Source organism: Nomascus leucogenys, chromosome 9 (assembly GCF_006542625.1).
Source record: "Nomascus leucogenys isolate Asia chromosome 9, Asia_NLE_v1, whole genome shotgun sequence".
Taxonomy (NCBI): Eukaryota; Metazoa; Chordata; class Mammalia; order Primates; family Hylobatidae; genus Nomascus; species Nomascus leucogenys.
The window spans coordinates 32,020,085-32,032,902 of record NC_044389.1 but is presented as its reverse complement, the minus strand read 5'-3'; the positions used below and the strand labels follow the sequence as shown (position 1 = coordinate 32,032,902).

At 47.1% G+C, this 12,818-nt stretch overlaps 1 protein-coding gene across 2 annotated transcripts in view; it reads right to left on the bottom strand.

Moving 5' to 3' along the window:
- The window catches only part of NMNAT2 (nicotinamide nucleotide adenylyltransferase 2), a 178,393-nt gene that overhangs the window by 41,058 nt on the left and 124,517 nt on the right, over positions 1-12,818 (bottom strand). For both annotated transcript variants that reach the window (XM_003264439.4, XM_003264440.4), the window contains exons 2-4: positions 6,676-6,764; positions 5,759-5,826; positions 3,111-3,189 (exon numbers count right to left, since the gene is read on the bottom strand). In XM_003264439.4, the coding sequence (XP_003264487.1) occupies positions 3,111-3,189; positions 5,759-5,826; positions 6,676-6,764 (236 nt within the window). The remainder of the gene's footprint in view (positions 1-3,110; positions 3,190-5,758; positions 5,827-6,675; positions 6,765-12,818) is intronic.

The following is a 12,818-nucleotide window of genomic DNA, read 5'->3' as shown; positions in this document are numbered from 1 at the left end:
ATTTGGGCTCTGCCTCCTAGCTATGTGACCTTGGACAGTTACTTCATTGCTCCTGCACCTCAGATCAGGAGTCTAACCATATACCTGTCTTTTTAAATTGTGGTTGGGTCACACAAGCAAGCATATGCAAAGTGCCTATGGGGTGCCTGACACATGGCAGGAGCTCCGTCAGCAGCAGGCGATGCCGGAGCCTTCTGTGTAACATGAATATCTGCCCTCCCCAAATGCTTCATGGGGCTCAAATGAGATCATGTCTGCAAAAGAGCTCTGTAAGCTTGGGAAAGGTCATACAAACACAAGGCACGATCACCACCTGCAGCCTCTTCAGGCCAGAGCTGTCAGTAACACAGCCAAGCAAGAGAGAGAGTGGTGCCAGGCAGCACAGGATGTGTTTGTGCTGCGGGAAGCAGGGTGGGTGGGTTCTGAGCACTCTCTCGCCTGCTCAGTGTGAATACACATGCCAGAGCCAAGTGGAAATTCTGTGTGTATTATCCATTGTCCTGAGTTATCTGCCAGGCTACTCCTCACCAGTGCTGCAGAAAACACAGAGCTGATAAGGCAGCATTCCTCACAGCTGACCCAGAAGCAACCCCACTGGGCCAAGGTGATGGGGAGAGTAGCTGTTGGGCAACAGAGAAACAAAAGAAGAATTCCCAATCTGTTTAGCTTCACAAGGGCCACTGCTTATTCAAGGTTTCTTCGTTTCCAAAAGCCAGCTGCCTGGGTACCCACCACCCACTCCTGCACGCCACCCTTTCTGGATTCGGGTTCTGCTGCCAGGGGACACCCAGGCCCAAGGCTGGGGTGATCTTCTGGGCACCTCTTCCACAGGCCGTCCTGTGGGCAGAGCAGTGTACGAGTCCTTCTGAGCCCTAGAAGGGCAGGCATTTGTCTTGTGGGGTAACCTGTCACCTTTGTAAGACTCCTGATAGGAGGAGGTCACATCTGACCACATCTGGGAGCCAGCTGGGGTGGGTACCACAGGATCTTTTTTCACCCAGCTGTGACTGATGGGGTGGAAGGGATGGTCTGCCTCCATTTATTATTTCACCACCAGAAAAGAAAACGCTGCATTCCTATTTCCTGATTGGCCTGGTAGCTGAGGAGCTTCTTCCTCTTGCTGCACTGTGGGTCCCATTTGACTTGTTCTATCCCTGAGAAGTAGAAAATGGCTGGCTGCATTCCCCGATCCTGCCCTCGTCAGCCCCCATGGGCTCCTGCATTCTCAGAGGCCTTGACATTGGAGAGTTGTCCCAAGTCACCTGTTAAGTCATGCATCTATCTCTGCGGCAGGTCTACTCTCCATGCCGGGAACACCTGCCTCATGCTTGCTAGGAGTTTGAAGGCTGAGAGTTCTTAGGAAGCAGCTCCAAGCTCTTGCTCCAAGGCAGGGGGGCCGGCAGTGACCTACATTCTTTGCCAGCCTCTGCTCATCACTGCAACAGCTGGGGCTCCTGGCGGAGCTTCTCTGGCCCAGACTCATACCCTGGGCATGAGTAACACAGGGAGAGTTCAGGGAGAGTTCGGGCATTTAGACAACAAATGATAGCCAGGCTTTCTGGCCAGTATGGCCAGCACTGAGGAATGCCTGCAGGGTCCCCCTTCCTCCCTTCTGTCATGGAGCCTGAGGCTTCTGTGTGACCAGAAAGAGCACAGGCCCGCAGGGACTCCCCAGGTGACGTGTAGTGTGAGAAATAAACTTGTGTGAAGTCACTGAGCTTTTAGGGATGTTTGTCACCACAGCACATCTTTGCCTATCCTGACTGATACACTCTTACACAGTGTCTTTTATTACTGCTACTGTGGAGACCAGCACAGAGGAGCAAGTCAGTGTGGCCCCAAGTCAGCCTCCTTTGAAGGCGACCAGAAGGGTCAGGATATGTGAGAAGGGTTCTGAAAGCTGAAGGGAAGGGAAATCAGTTTTCTTCAATTCCGTGGGAAAGAAAACAACAGATGGAGAACAGCCAGCTGGTCCTCTCTACCTCACTTGCCCTTGGCTCCCCACGACGGAGCTCTGAAGCTCCACATCTGTTAAAATAAAGCCTGGCTTTGCAGCTGGTGGAGTGTGGGGTGGTCAGGGGCTGCTCCCCAGGAAGAACGTGGTGACAGGCCCTCTGGCAGCAAGGACACAGATGGGACAGGGGCTCTCCCTGTAGGAGAGCAGTGCCAGGTGGACTGCTATCTGGGGCTGCAGAGGGCTCTGCCGCGGAGTCCGTGGAGGCGAGCAGAATTGACTGTTTGCTGTCTTGGTTGGTCAGGCTTCTCACCATTGGTGGCATTGCTTTTCGTCCTGTCACTGTGGAGTTGATGGGTTGGCACTGATCTGGGAAGGGTGCTTTCTGCACACTCTGGCCAGTGCTGCTGGCTGGTATGGAGCCCATTCTAACCTGGCAAACAGCCCTGAAGTCTCTGCAGCCCGGCCACAGGCCCCAGACCCCAGTGGGGAATATAGAAGCTCTCGCTATCTGTGTTCACCAAACACTCACTGTATGTGCTCAGATATGTGGACTCCTCTCTGTGATCCCTTTTACCCACTAATAAAACAGGCATCAGACACCATCTGCCCGTGGGGCTCTTGTGAGGAGGAATGGGTGGGAATGGGGTGCAATGACTGGCAGGTGTGAAGTGCCTCAGCCACAGCAGCCTGTCCTAGAGTAAGGGGGCCAGTGGGGCCCCCACAGGCAGGGCAGGGGGCTTGGCTGCTTGTACCTCCCCTAAGTGCTCCTCTCTTCTCCTGCTTTTCTTGCCCAGTCTCCTCCTCCCTCACTTTCTGAAGTCCTATCACTGTGGTCTCCTTAACCCCACCTTGAACTTGCTCCTAGCTGATAAAAGCTGCCCACCATACCCAGCAGCAACACCCCAAATGGGAGGTCAAGACAGAGGGTGGAAGACAGGGAACAGCCCCTGGTGCTACTCGGGGTTCCTCATTCATTGTTCTTCATGCTGTTCACAGGCTGGTCTCTCTCGCAACGGGCAGAGAAATAAGAGACTGAAAGCAGGTCAACAGGCCAGCAGCACCCTCTCCTCTCCCTGCCTGGCTTCTGTGGGTCCAGCCCCTGCCACCCCTGCACTCTGGTGGTTCACACATCCCCAGGCTCAGCCCAGCTCACCTTCATGAGGTCCCGGTGGTGTTCCAAAACGCTGCAGGTCGTCTGCCAGGTGTCCTGGTAGCACTCCCAAGGGTCCACCCTAACATCATCGGAAAGAAGTTTCCCTTTGTTTCTGTTCTCATATTCTTTCCTTATTGTTACCTTCCAAAAATCATAGCTCAGGAAGCATGGCAGACCTGGCCATACCATGTGCTTAGATCTTGAATCAGATAAAACCTGGGTGTGAAACACTTTTCTGAGCTTCAGTTTCCTCCTCTGTAAAATGAGAGGAGCATGGCATAGGCTTATGAGAAGAGATGCTGGTACCAGTCTGCCTGGGTTTAATTCCAGCCTCAGCTCTTTGCAACTGTGTGGCTTTGGGAAAGTTATGTGATCTCCCAGTGCCTCACCTTCCCCATCTGTAAAATGGGAATAACAACAGTAACGAGCTTACGGTTTTGTTAGAAAGGCTTGGTAAGTTTTATGTGTACAATGCTCAGTACAGCGTCTTGCTCTTATTGTTATCTACAAAATAAACCCTCCTTTGGACCCTTGAGGATTGTGACAAGGATTAGCTGAGCCAGGCCTTTGTCAAGTGGTGGCCAAGGTTATCCTTGCCAGGCTGCAAGCCCTCGAGAATCAGTCTTGCCTGCCTCCCTCTGCAGTGAGGTGCCTTGTGGGCGTGGAGGTGAGGCATGACAGTCAGAAGGGAGGGCTCAGACCCAGCGATGGCCAGCCCCTCCGGGATACTGCTTGTGAAGTCAGCAGGGATCCAGCCCCAGAATGAGGCAGCACTGGGGCTTAATTGCCAACTTAATGATTTTTTTTTAGACAGAGTCTCGCTCTGTCACCCAGGCTGGAGTGCAGTGGCGAGACCTCGGCTCACTGCAACCTCCATCTCCTGGGTTCAAGTGATTCTCCTGCCTCAGCCCCCTGAGTAGCTGAGACTACAGGCACATGCCACCATGCTCAGTTAATTTTTGTATTTTTAGTAGAGATGGGGTTTCACCATGTTGGCCGGGCTGGTCTCAAACTTGTGACCTCAGGTGATCCACCCACCTCGGCCTCCCAAAGTGCTGGGATTACAGGCATAAGCCCCCGTGCCCTGCCTTGTCAAACATTTTCTTAGCAGTCGTGCATCCCCTTAACACCACCACCCTACCCCACCACCCCACCACATACACATGCCTAAAGTGCCCAGAGGTGAGATCCCACTAGCTGAAAACCCTTAGAGCGTCAGCTTGCCATTTGCCCGGACCCTGGCTCCCCCTAGATCCCTAGCCAGGCCGTGTGCCCTGGGAGCGCACCTGTGCCGGAAACAAGCACTTCACCTGGCTAAATGGGCTCCCAGTGTCAGGCGCCCCACCCAAGCCAACCCCCATCTCTAGAGGCAGCTTAGACTCCCTAGTGATCTCAGTTCTCAGGATTCTGATTTTCCAACTTAGAGCAGCCCAAGGAAGGTGGTAGGCACTCATGAATGAGGGAATTATTATTCCAGAATCTTCTAAGCACATCCAAGCAGTAACAGTCTCCTGCCCAGTGATTTCCTCACTGGACCCTTATTCAAGGTCCCCAGCATCCCCAGAAGATCGGGAGTGACAATGTTAAGAGGCCTCATTTCTAATCCTTTCTTGCCTACAGTTGTATCAATGTATCATTGCTCAAGCCCTTTGATTTCTCCGGGCCTGTTTCTCACCTGAGAAAAAGCAGCTGTCTCTCTACCTAAGCTTTGTCTTTAGGGGTATGAGAAAGTCTATAAAGGGCATGTGCTTTTCACACAAATCACTGTGCACAAATGGCAAGGATCACTGCTGAATTACTACTGTGGCTTCCCTTCACTGCTCTCATTCCCGCCCACCCAGCTCTTCCTGGGCAAACTCTCTGCATTCCTCATTCTGAGGTCAGCATCCCGTCACTTCGCCCCTTTCATGGAAACCTCTAGGTGCTGCTTATTTTTCCATAGTGGGGGAAATTACAGCACAAATGGCATGCCATTATTTTTTTAAAACATCATCTTATCATGCAAATTATAACGGTAGGAACTTTGGGGAACATCATTAGCATAATTAGTGGAAGCTTGCTTTAATTACACTGCAAGCTCAGCAGAGGGGAGTGGAGGTGCCTTCCTAGCAGCACGTCTGGCCAGAAAGGCAGTGAGCAGGAAAGCCACCCAGTGGGTGTGATTTGGTGTGGCTGCCACTAAGGGCAGGTCCGCACCTGTCTCCTGGGGCCAGTGTGGGGCCCTTAGGGAGCCTGAGTTCAGGAATGGGAAATTGCCAAGGCGAGGGAACATTCCCTGAAAGGTAGTGAGGGTTCACGGAAGTTAGTGGGAATGAAAGTGAGAGGCATTTCTGATTTTCTGGTCATGCTTCACCCAAAACCCAGTGATATTTCTGGAAACTCCAAGAATCACGCCAGGACTCAGAGATGCCAAAGCAGATGAAACATTCAAGCTCTTTCTTTACATTTATGGGCCTCATAGTTTGGTTCAAAAATAAAGTTATAGGTATCCCTGGAGGTCTACTTATTGCCTCCACAAGGCTAATATCTTGCCCCTGCTTCCCCATCCTTTCAGGATCCAAATTACTGCTGGAACCCTTCTTTTTTCCCCACCCCACTCCCAGTAAGTCTCCGGGCCACTGCCTCTGGCATCTTCAGGCCAGTCCTACCTGATCCAATCGGAATTCTGGACGGCCAGCTGACACATGATGAGACGGTGCCGGCTTGACACGAGGCCCTGGGAAGCAACAGAGCAATCACTGGGAGACTCCCTCCGTTCCCCACAACATCCTTGGGATACCAGCCCAAGCCCACGCATTGTTAAAGTGCAGTCATTTTTCAGTGGTGAGAGGGAATGAGGGATGCGACCCCTTTACTTGTCCGTTTGCCACACAGGCAGATCTGGCATGGTGGTGGGGAAAGGAAACAAATAAAGAGTGTGTGGTATATACCACCCCAACAGGGTCAATAGATGAGCCTCCATTTGCGAAGCAGCCCCTGTGTGCCCTGCAGAGATGAGACTTAACTCAGCAAATGTGGCCTTGTCTTATGGCTCAGTCTGGCTGGTTAGGTGAGTTTCCCCAGAGCCCACCAAGGTGCATCTGTGGGAGAAAGGGGGAATGACGGGTAGAGCTCCTAGATTTGCCAGGACATGTGGCAGGGAGGGATGAGCAGGGAAATGAATTTTAAATCAGATTATAAGAGACATAGGCCGTTTTCTCCTAAAATCCTGAGAAGACTTGCCCAGTGCAGCTCAACCCATAACCAGCTGCCAATCTGGCATCTACCATACCAAGCCACACCCAGTGGGTGTTCCTGCCTCTCTTTCAATGAGTCCTGACCGGCCTGTAAGTGGCTCTACGGTCATGGACAGCTGGTCTTTCCAGCTGCTGCTTCAACACCCATCCACTCAGGTCCGACTGTGGTCCTGAGATGGGAAGCAGGATGAATGCATGGACCTGGGCATTTTGTGTTTCCAGGAATCTTAGCAGAGACAGAGGCGGGGCAGTTTTTCTGCCAGGAACTATCAGGCCAGGGATGGGGGGACGGGGATTGAAGGAGGAGAGGGGCACAGGAAGGAACCCACCTGTTTTCCATAGGAGTCGTGGACAGGGGAGACAATCCCGCCAATCACAATAAACCTTCCAGTTTTGTGCAGATAATCCCTGGCTCTTTCTAATTAAGAGAAGAAACCCACACATTACAAAGAGGAAAGGCATGGATTAAAGGTGATAATTGAAATCAATATGCTCAGCTCTGTAATGCTGAGGTTTATTTCCCATCTCTCTTGCCGTTTAAATAGAAAATGTCAACTTTCAAAGCAAACGTTGGTGATTCAAAAGGTTACAGAACCAGATTTCAGTCCCCAAAGCAAAAGGATTTAGAACTCAAGGGGATTCATCCTGTTTTAAAAGTCCTCTGTAGGAGGAGCCAGTGTAGCTCAGAAGAATTTAAAACAAGCGCCTCATTAGCAGCCATTAGAGCTACAGATTGGAATTTACCCCTATTGTCACTTGCAGAAGTTGTAACTTCTGTGGAAGAGTAGTGTTTAAAAAAAAATAAATAAAAGCCTCCTTATAATATGAAAGACGTGCTGATTGCCTCACCTAATTATTCAGAAGAGAAAAACCACCAAAACAAATTTAAAGGGCCTTGTAGATAATTACAAAGAATTAGCAATCAACCCAGAAGACCACCATCTTAGACTTGGTTGAGACGAAAAATTTGGCCAGATAAAAGCCTTTTATCCTTTGGAAGGTATGCAATATCGCTTTTTCAAATCTATCAGACAAACCCAATTTTATTTTCACAATAAATTTCGGCCAACAAGGAAGGGACTGAAAAGTCTCGTTCTATCTTACTTCCAAAACAATTCCTTTTAAGAATGTCAACAGGGGCCGGGTGTGGTGGCTCACACCTGTAATCTCAGCACTTTGGGAGGCCAAGGCGGGTGGATCACAAGGTCAGGAGTTCGAGACCAGCCTGGCCAACATGGTGAAACCCCGTTTCTACTAAAAATACAAAACTTAGCCGGGCGTGGTGGCAGGCGCCTGTAATCCCAGTTACTCGGGAGACTGAGGCAGGAGAATCGCTTGAACCCGGGCGGCAGAGGTTGCAGTGAGCTGAGATCACACCACTGCACTCCAGCCTGGGTGACAGAGGGAGACTCCATCTAAAAAAAAAAAAAAAAAAAATGTCAACAGGGCCTGAGCTTATTCCACTGAGGAAAAATCTGGCATGGAGTTTACAATGAAGGAATTTTTAAGTAGAAGGCGGCCTGGGCAGCAAAGCTGGCTGTGTAGTTTATAAGCAAGTTTTCAGAATTCCTTTGCTGGATTTCCTAACACTTGAAAAAAAGATCTCACCGTATTTGCTTCTTTTTCTTTCTTTCTTTGTTTTTTGAGACAAAGTCTCACCCTGTCACTTAGGCTGCAGCGCAGTGGCGTGACCTTGGCTCACTGCCACCTCCACCTCCTGGGTTCAAGCAATTCTCATGCCTCAGCCTCCCAAATAGCTGAGATTACAGGCATGAGCCACCATGGTTGTCTAATTTTTGTATTTTTAGTAGAGACGGGTTCCACATGTTGGCCAGGCTGGCCTCAAACTCCCAGCCTCAGGTGATCTGCCTGCCTTGGCCTCCCAAAGTGCAAGGGTACAGGCATGAGCCACGGCACTTGGCTGCTTCTTTTTCTTTCAGTGTGAAATTTCTTAGATTAAAAAAAAAAAAGGAATAGACTATTTTTAACACCATTTTAGATTTACAGAATAATTGAGCAGATTGTACATAGACTTCCATATATTCAGACCCCTCCCACCTTTTTACCTCCCTTCATGCAGTTTCCCACATTATATTAATAATTTTGCACTAGTGTGGCACACTTGTTATACTTGACAAATCAATATTAACACATTATTAACTATAGTCCATAGTTTACGTTAAGATTTACTCTGTGTTGTAGAGTTCTGGGGGTTTTGACAATTGTATCCCTCATTATAGAATCATACCCAGTATCTTCATCTCCCTAAAAATTCAGTGTTCCACCCATTCATGCCTCCTCTTTTCCCAAACCCCTGGCAACCACGGGTCTGTTTACTATTTCTACAGATTTGACGTTTCCAAAATGCCATATGGTTGGAATCATACAGTATGTAGCCTCTTTGGACTTGCTGTTTTCACTAAGCAGTATGCATTTAAAGTTCCTCCATGTCTTTTCATGGCTCGATAGCTCATTTCTTTCTTTTTCTTTGAGAGGAAGTCTCGCTTTTGTCCCCTAAGCTGGAGTGCAGTGGCGCCATCTCAGCTCACTGCAAACTCTGCCTCCCGGGCTTAAGCGATTCTCCTCCCTCAGCCTCCCAAGTAGTTGGGATTACAGGCGTCTGCCACCATGCCCAGCTAATTTTTGTATTTTTAGTAGAGATGGGGTTTCACTATGTTGGCCAAACTAGTCTCAAACTCCTGACCTCAGGAGATCCGTCTGCCTCGGCCTCCCAAAGTGCTGGGATTACAGGCGTGAGCCACCCTGCCGGCCGACAGCTTATTTCTTTTAATCACTGAATGATAGCCTATTGTCTGGAAGTACTTCAGTTTATCCATTCATCTACCAAAGAACATCTTTGCTGCTTCCAGTTTTTAGTGATTATAAATAAAGCTGATATGACATTCATGTGCAGGTTTTTGTGAAGACGTAAGTTAGGGAATCTACACAAGGAGCCATATGAATCGTATGGTAAGGTTATGTTTAGCTTTTTAAGAAGCTGTCAAATTGTCTTGCAAAGTGGTTGTGCCATTTTATATTCCCACCAGGAATGAATGAGACTTTCTGTTGCTCCAAATTCTTATCAGCTTTTGGCATTATTTGGATTTTAATAAGTCTGTCACTCTGATAAGTGTGTCACATTTACTTTTTTTTTTTTGTCAGAGTCTAGCTCTGTCACCCAGGCTGGAGTACAGTGGCGCCATCTTGGCTCACTGCAACCTTCGCCTCCTGGGTTCGAGTGATTCTTGTGCCTCAGCCTCATAAGTAGCTGGGATTACAGACGTGCACCACCATACCCAGCTAATTTTTTAATTTTTTAGTAGAGATGGGGTTTCACCATGTTGGTCAGGCTGGTCTCGAACTCCTGACCTCAGGTGATCTGACCACCTCAGCCTCCCAAAGTGCTGGGATTACAGGCGTGAGCCTGTGAGCCGGTGAGCACCCGGCCCCACATTTGCTTTTTAAAAGAGCTGTAGTCCTTCACTTGTTTTCAGATCTTATTCTGAGGCCAAATTAAAGGCCTTGCAACAATCTATCCTGATATTTGAAGAAATTGCACAGCCTCTCCCTGTTTCTCTTGGACCTTCACACTCCAGTCCTCCTCGGGGTCATTTCTAATCTGGCCCTTGGCAGTCACAGACCCTCTGCTGCAATAAGCCAGACCTTCTTTACTCTCCCTGTCCTCCAAATCGTGCCTTCTCCTAACTCTTCACTTCCCAAGCACTTCATTCAAACCCAGCTCTACCTTACCCCGCATATAGCATGCCTTCCCTGCCCAACATCCTCCTGCTCTGGACTTATTTCCCGGCCACCTCACTAATCTCACTATGCATCCAGTCCAGTCCAAGGGACCTGGAAACTGTTTCTGTAAAATGCCTTCTTTGCAAAGTTGTTATGAAGATCAAATCAAATTACAAAAGTAAAAGTGCATAGCGCTAAGTGGTTTTACTGGAAAATTCCACATAAAGAACTAAAACCAAGTCTACATAAACTCTTCTAGAAAGTAGAAAAGGAAGGAACACTCTTTTTTTTTGAGGCTGAGTTTCGCTCTTGTTGCCCAGGCTGGAGCACAATGTCGTGATCTTGGCTCACCGCAACCTCCGCCTCCTGAGTTCAAGCAATTCTCCTGCCTCAGCCTCCCGAGTAGCTGGAATTACAGGGATGTGCCACCACGCCTGGCTAATTTTGTATTTTTAGTAGAGACGAGGTTTCTCCATGTTGGTCAGGCTGGTCTAGAACTCCCGACCTCAGGTGATCTGCCCACCTTGGCCTCCCAAAGTGCTGGGATTACAGGCGTGAGTCACCATGCCCGGCCTAGGAAAGAACATTTTTCAATTTATTTTATAAAGCTAGTATTACCCTGATATCAAAACCAGGCAAAGACAGTACAAAGAAGAAACTACAGGCCAATATCCTTTATGATTGAATACTCAAAAATCCTTAACAAATGTTAGCAAATAGAATCCAGCTATATAGAGAAAGAATTATACACTGTGACTAAGTGGTGTATATTCCAGGTATAGAAGGCTGTTTTTTCAGTATTTGAAAAATCATTCAATATAATCCACCAGCAAGCTAAAGAAAAATCTCATGATCCTATCAATTGATGCAGAAAAAGGGTCTGACAAAATTCAACATTCATTCATGACAAAAACTCTCAGTATAATAGGAATAGAAAGAAACATCCTCGACTTGACAAAGAGCATCTGCAAAAACCTGCAACTAACATCATACTTAGTGATGAAAGACTGAATGCTTTCTCTCTAAAATCAAGAACAAGGAAGGAAGTCCAACCAGAAGTTCTAGTGCACACCATAAGGCAAGAAAAGGAAATAAAAGGCATATAGATAAAAAAAGGAAAATTAAAAACCCTGTCTCTTTTTGTAGATGACTTGATGATCTACCTAGAAATCCCAACAAATTTACAAGGAAACTCCAGCAACTAATAAGTGAGTTCAACAAGGTCATAAGTTACAAGATCAACATAAGAAAATTAATTGTATTTCCATATGCTAGCAACAAACAAGTGGAAATCAAAATAAAAATACAAAGAAAATGTTAATCAATCCAATGAAATACTTAGGTATAAATATAATAAAACATATACAGGGTTTGTATGTTAAAAGCTACAAGATGCTGATGAAAGAAATCAAAGAAGATCTAAATAAATGTAGAGACAGATGCATTTTACATCTTAACTGAGAGTCCTTTTCAAGGATGCCTTCAACCCTTTATTCCCATATGCACTGTATCTATGTTGCCTCTGTGAACACAGGAACATATATTTGAATTCAGTGCCACAACAAGTAGCAGAAGATGCTGACAATCCTGAATTTATTTGGGTGATCATGCTTCTATTGAGTTGGATGGCATAGTCTAGTGGTTAGGAACAGCAACCACAACAAAAAGAGACACACTATGTTATGGATTGGAAGACGCAACACAGTCAAGATGCTAATTCTCCCCAAAATGATAGGAAATTTAATGTATTTCTAGTCAAAACCACAACAAGATTTTTTTAAAGTGTAAATATCAACAGAATTCTAAAATGTATATGGAAAGTTATAGGAGCTAGAATAGTTCATAGCAGCTTTATTTGTAAAAATCAAATACAGGAAAGAACCCAAATGTCCTACGATAGGTAAATGGTTAACTAAACTGTGGTACACCCATACCGCGGAGTACTACTCAGCAATGAAAAGGAACAAATTGGCTGGACACCGTGGCTCATGCCTGTAATCCCAGCACTTTGGGAGGCAGAGGTGGGTGGATCACTTGAGGTCAGGAGTTAGAGACCAGCCTGGCCAACCTGGTGAAACCCCGTCTATATTAAAAATACAAAAATTAGCTGGGTGTGGTGGGTGGCACACACTTGTAATCCCAGCTACTTGGGAGGCTGAGGTGGGAGGATTGCTTGAACCTGGGAGGTGGAGGTTGCAGTGAGCCAAGGTGGCGCCACTGCACTCCAGCCTGGGTGACACAGCGAGACTCTGTCTCAAATAAATAAATAAATAAAGGAACAAATTATTGATATGTGCAAGAATATGGATGGATCTTTCGTTCATTATTCTGAGTGAAGAAAAGACAATCTCAAAAGTTTGCTTATTGTATGATTTTATTCATATAACATGGTCAAAAAGTTGTTTAAAAGTCTGGACATTTCGGCTCATGCCTATAATTCCAACATTTTGGGAGGCTGAGGCAGGAGGCTCTCTTGACCTAGGAGATCATGACCAACATGGGCAACATAGTGAGACCTCTGTCTCTTAAAAAAAAAAAAAAAGGTGTTAAAGGTGTTAAGAAGGTTAATGCTTTCCAGGGGTTAGGGATGGTGGGTCAGGGAAAGGGGTGGGTATGACTTTAAAGCTGTAGCTTGTGGGAGATCTTTGTGATAATGGGCTAGTTCTATAGCTTACTTGTGTTGGTTCTGTAAATCTACCCTTTTGATAAGATAACATATAAACTATACATG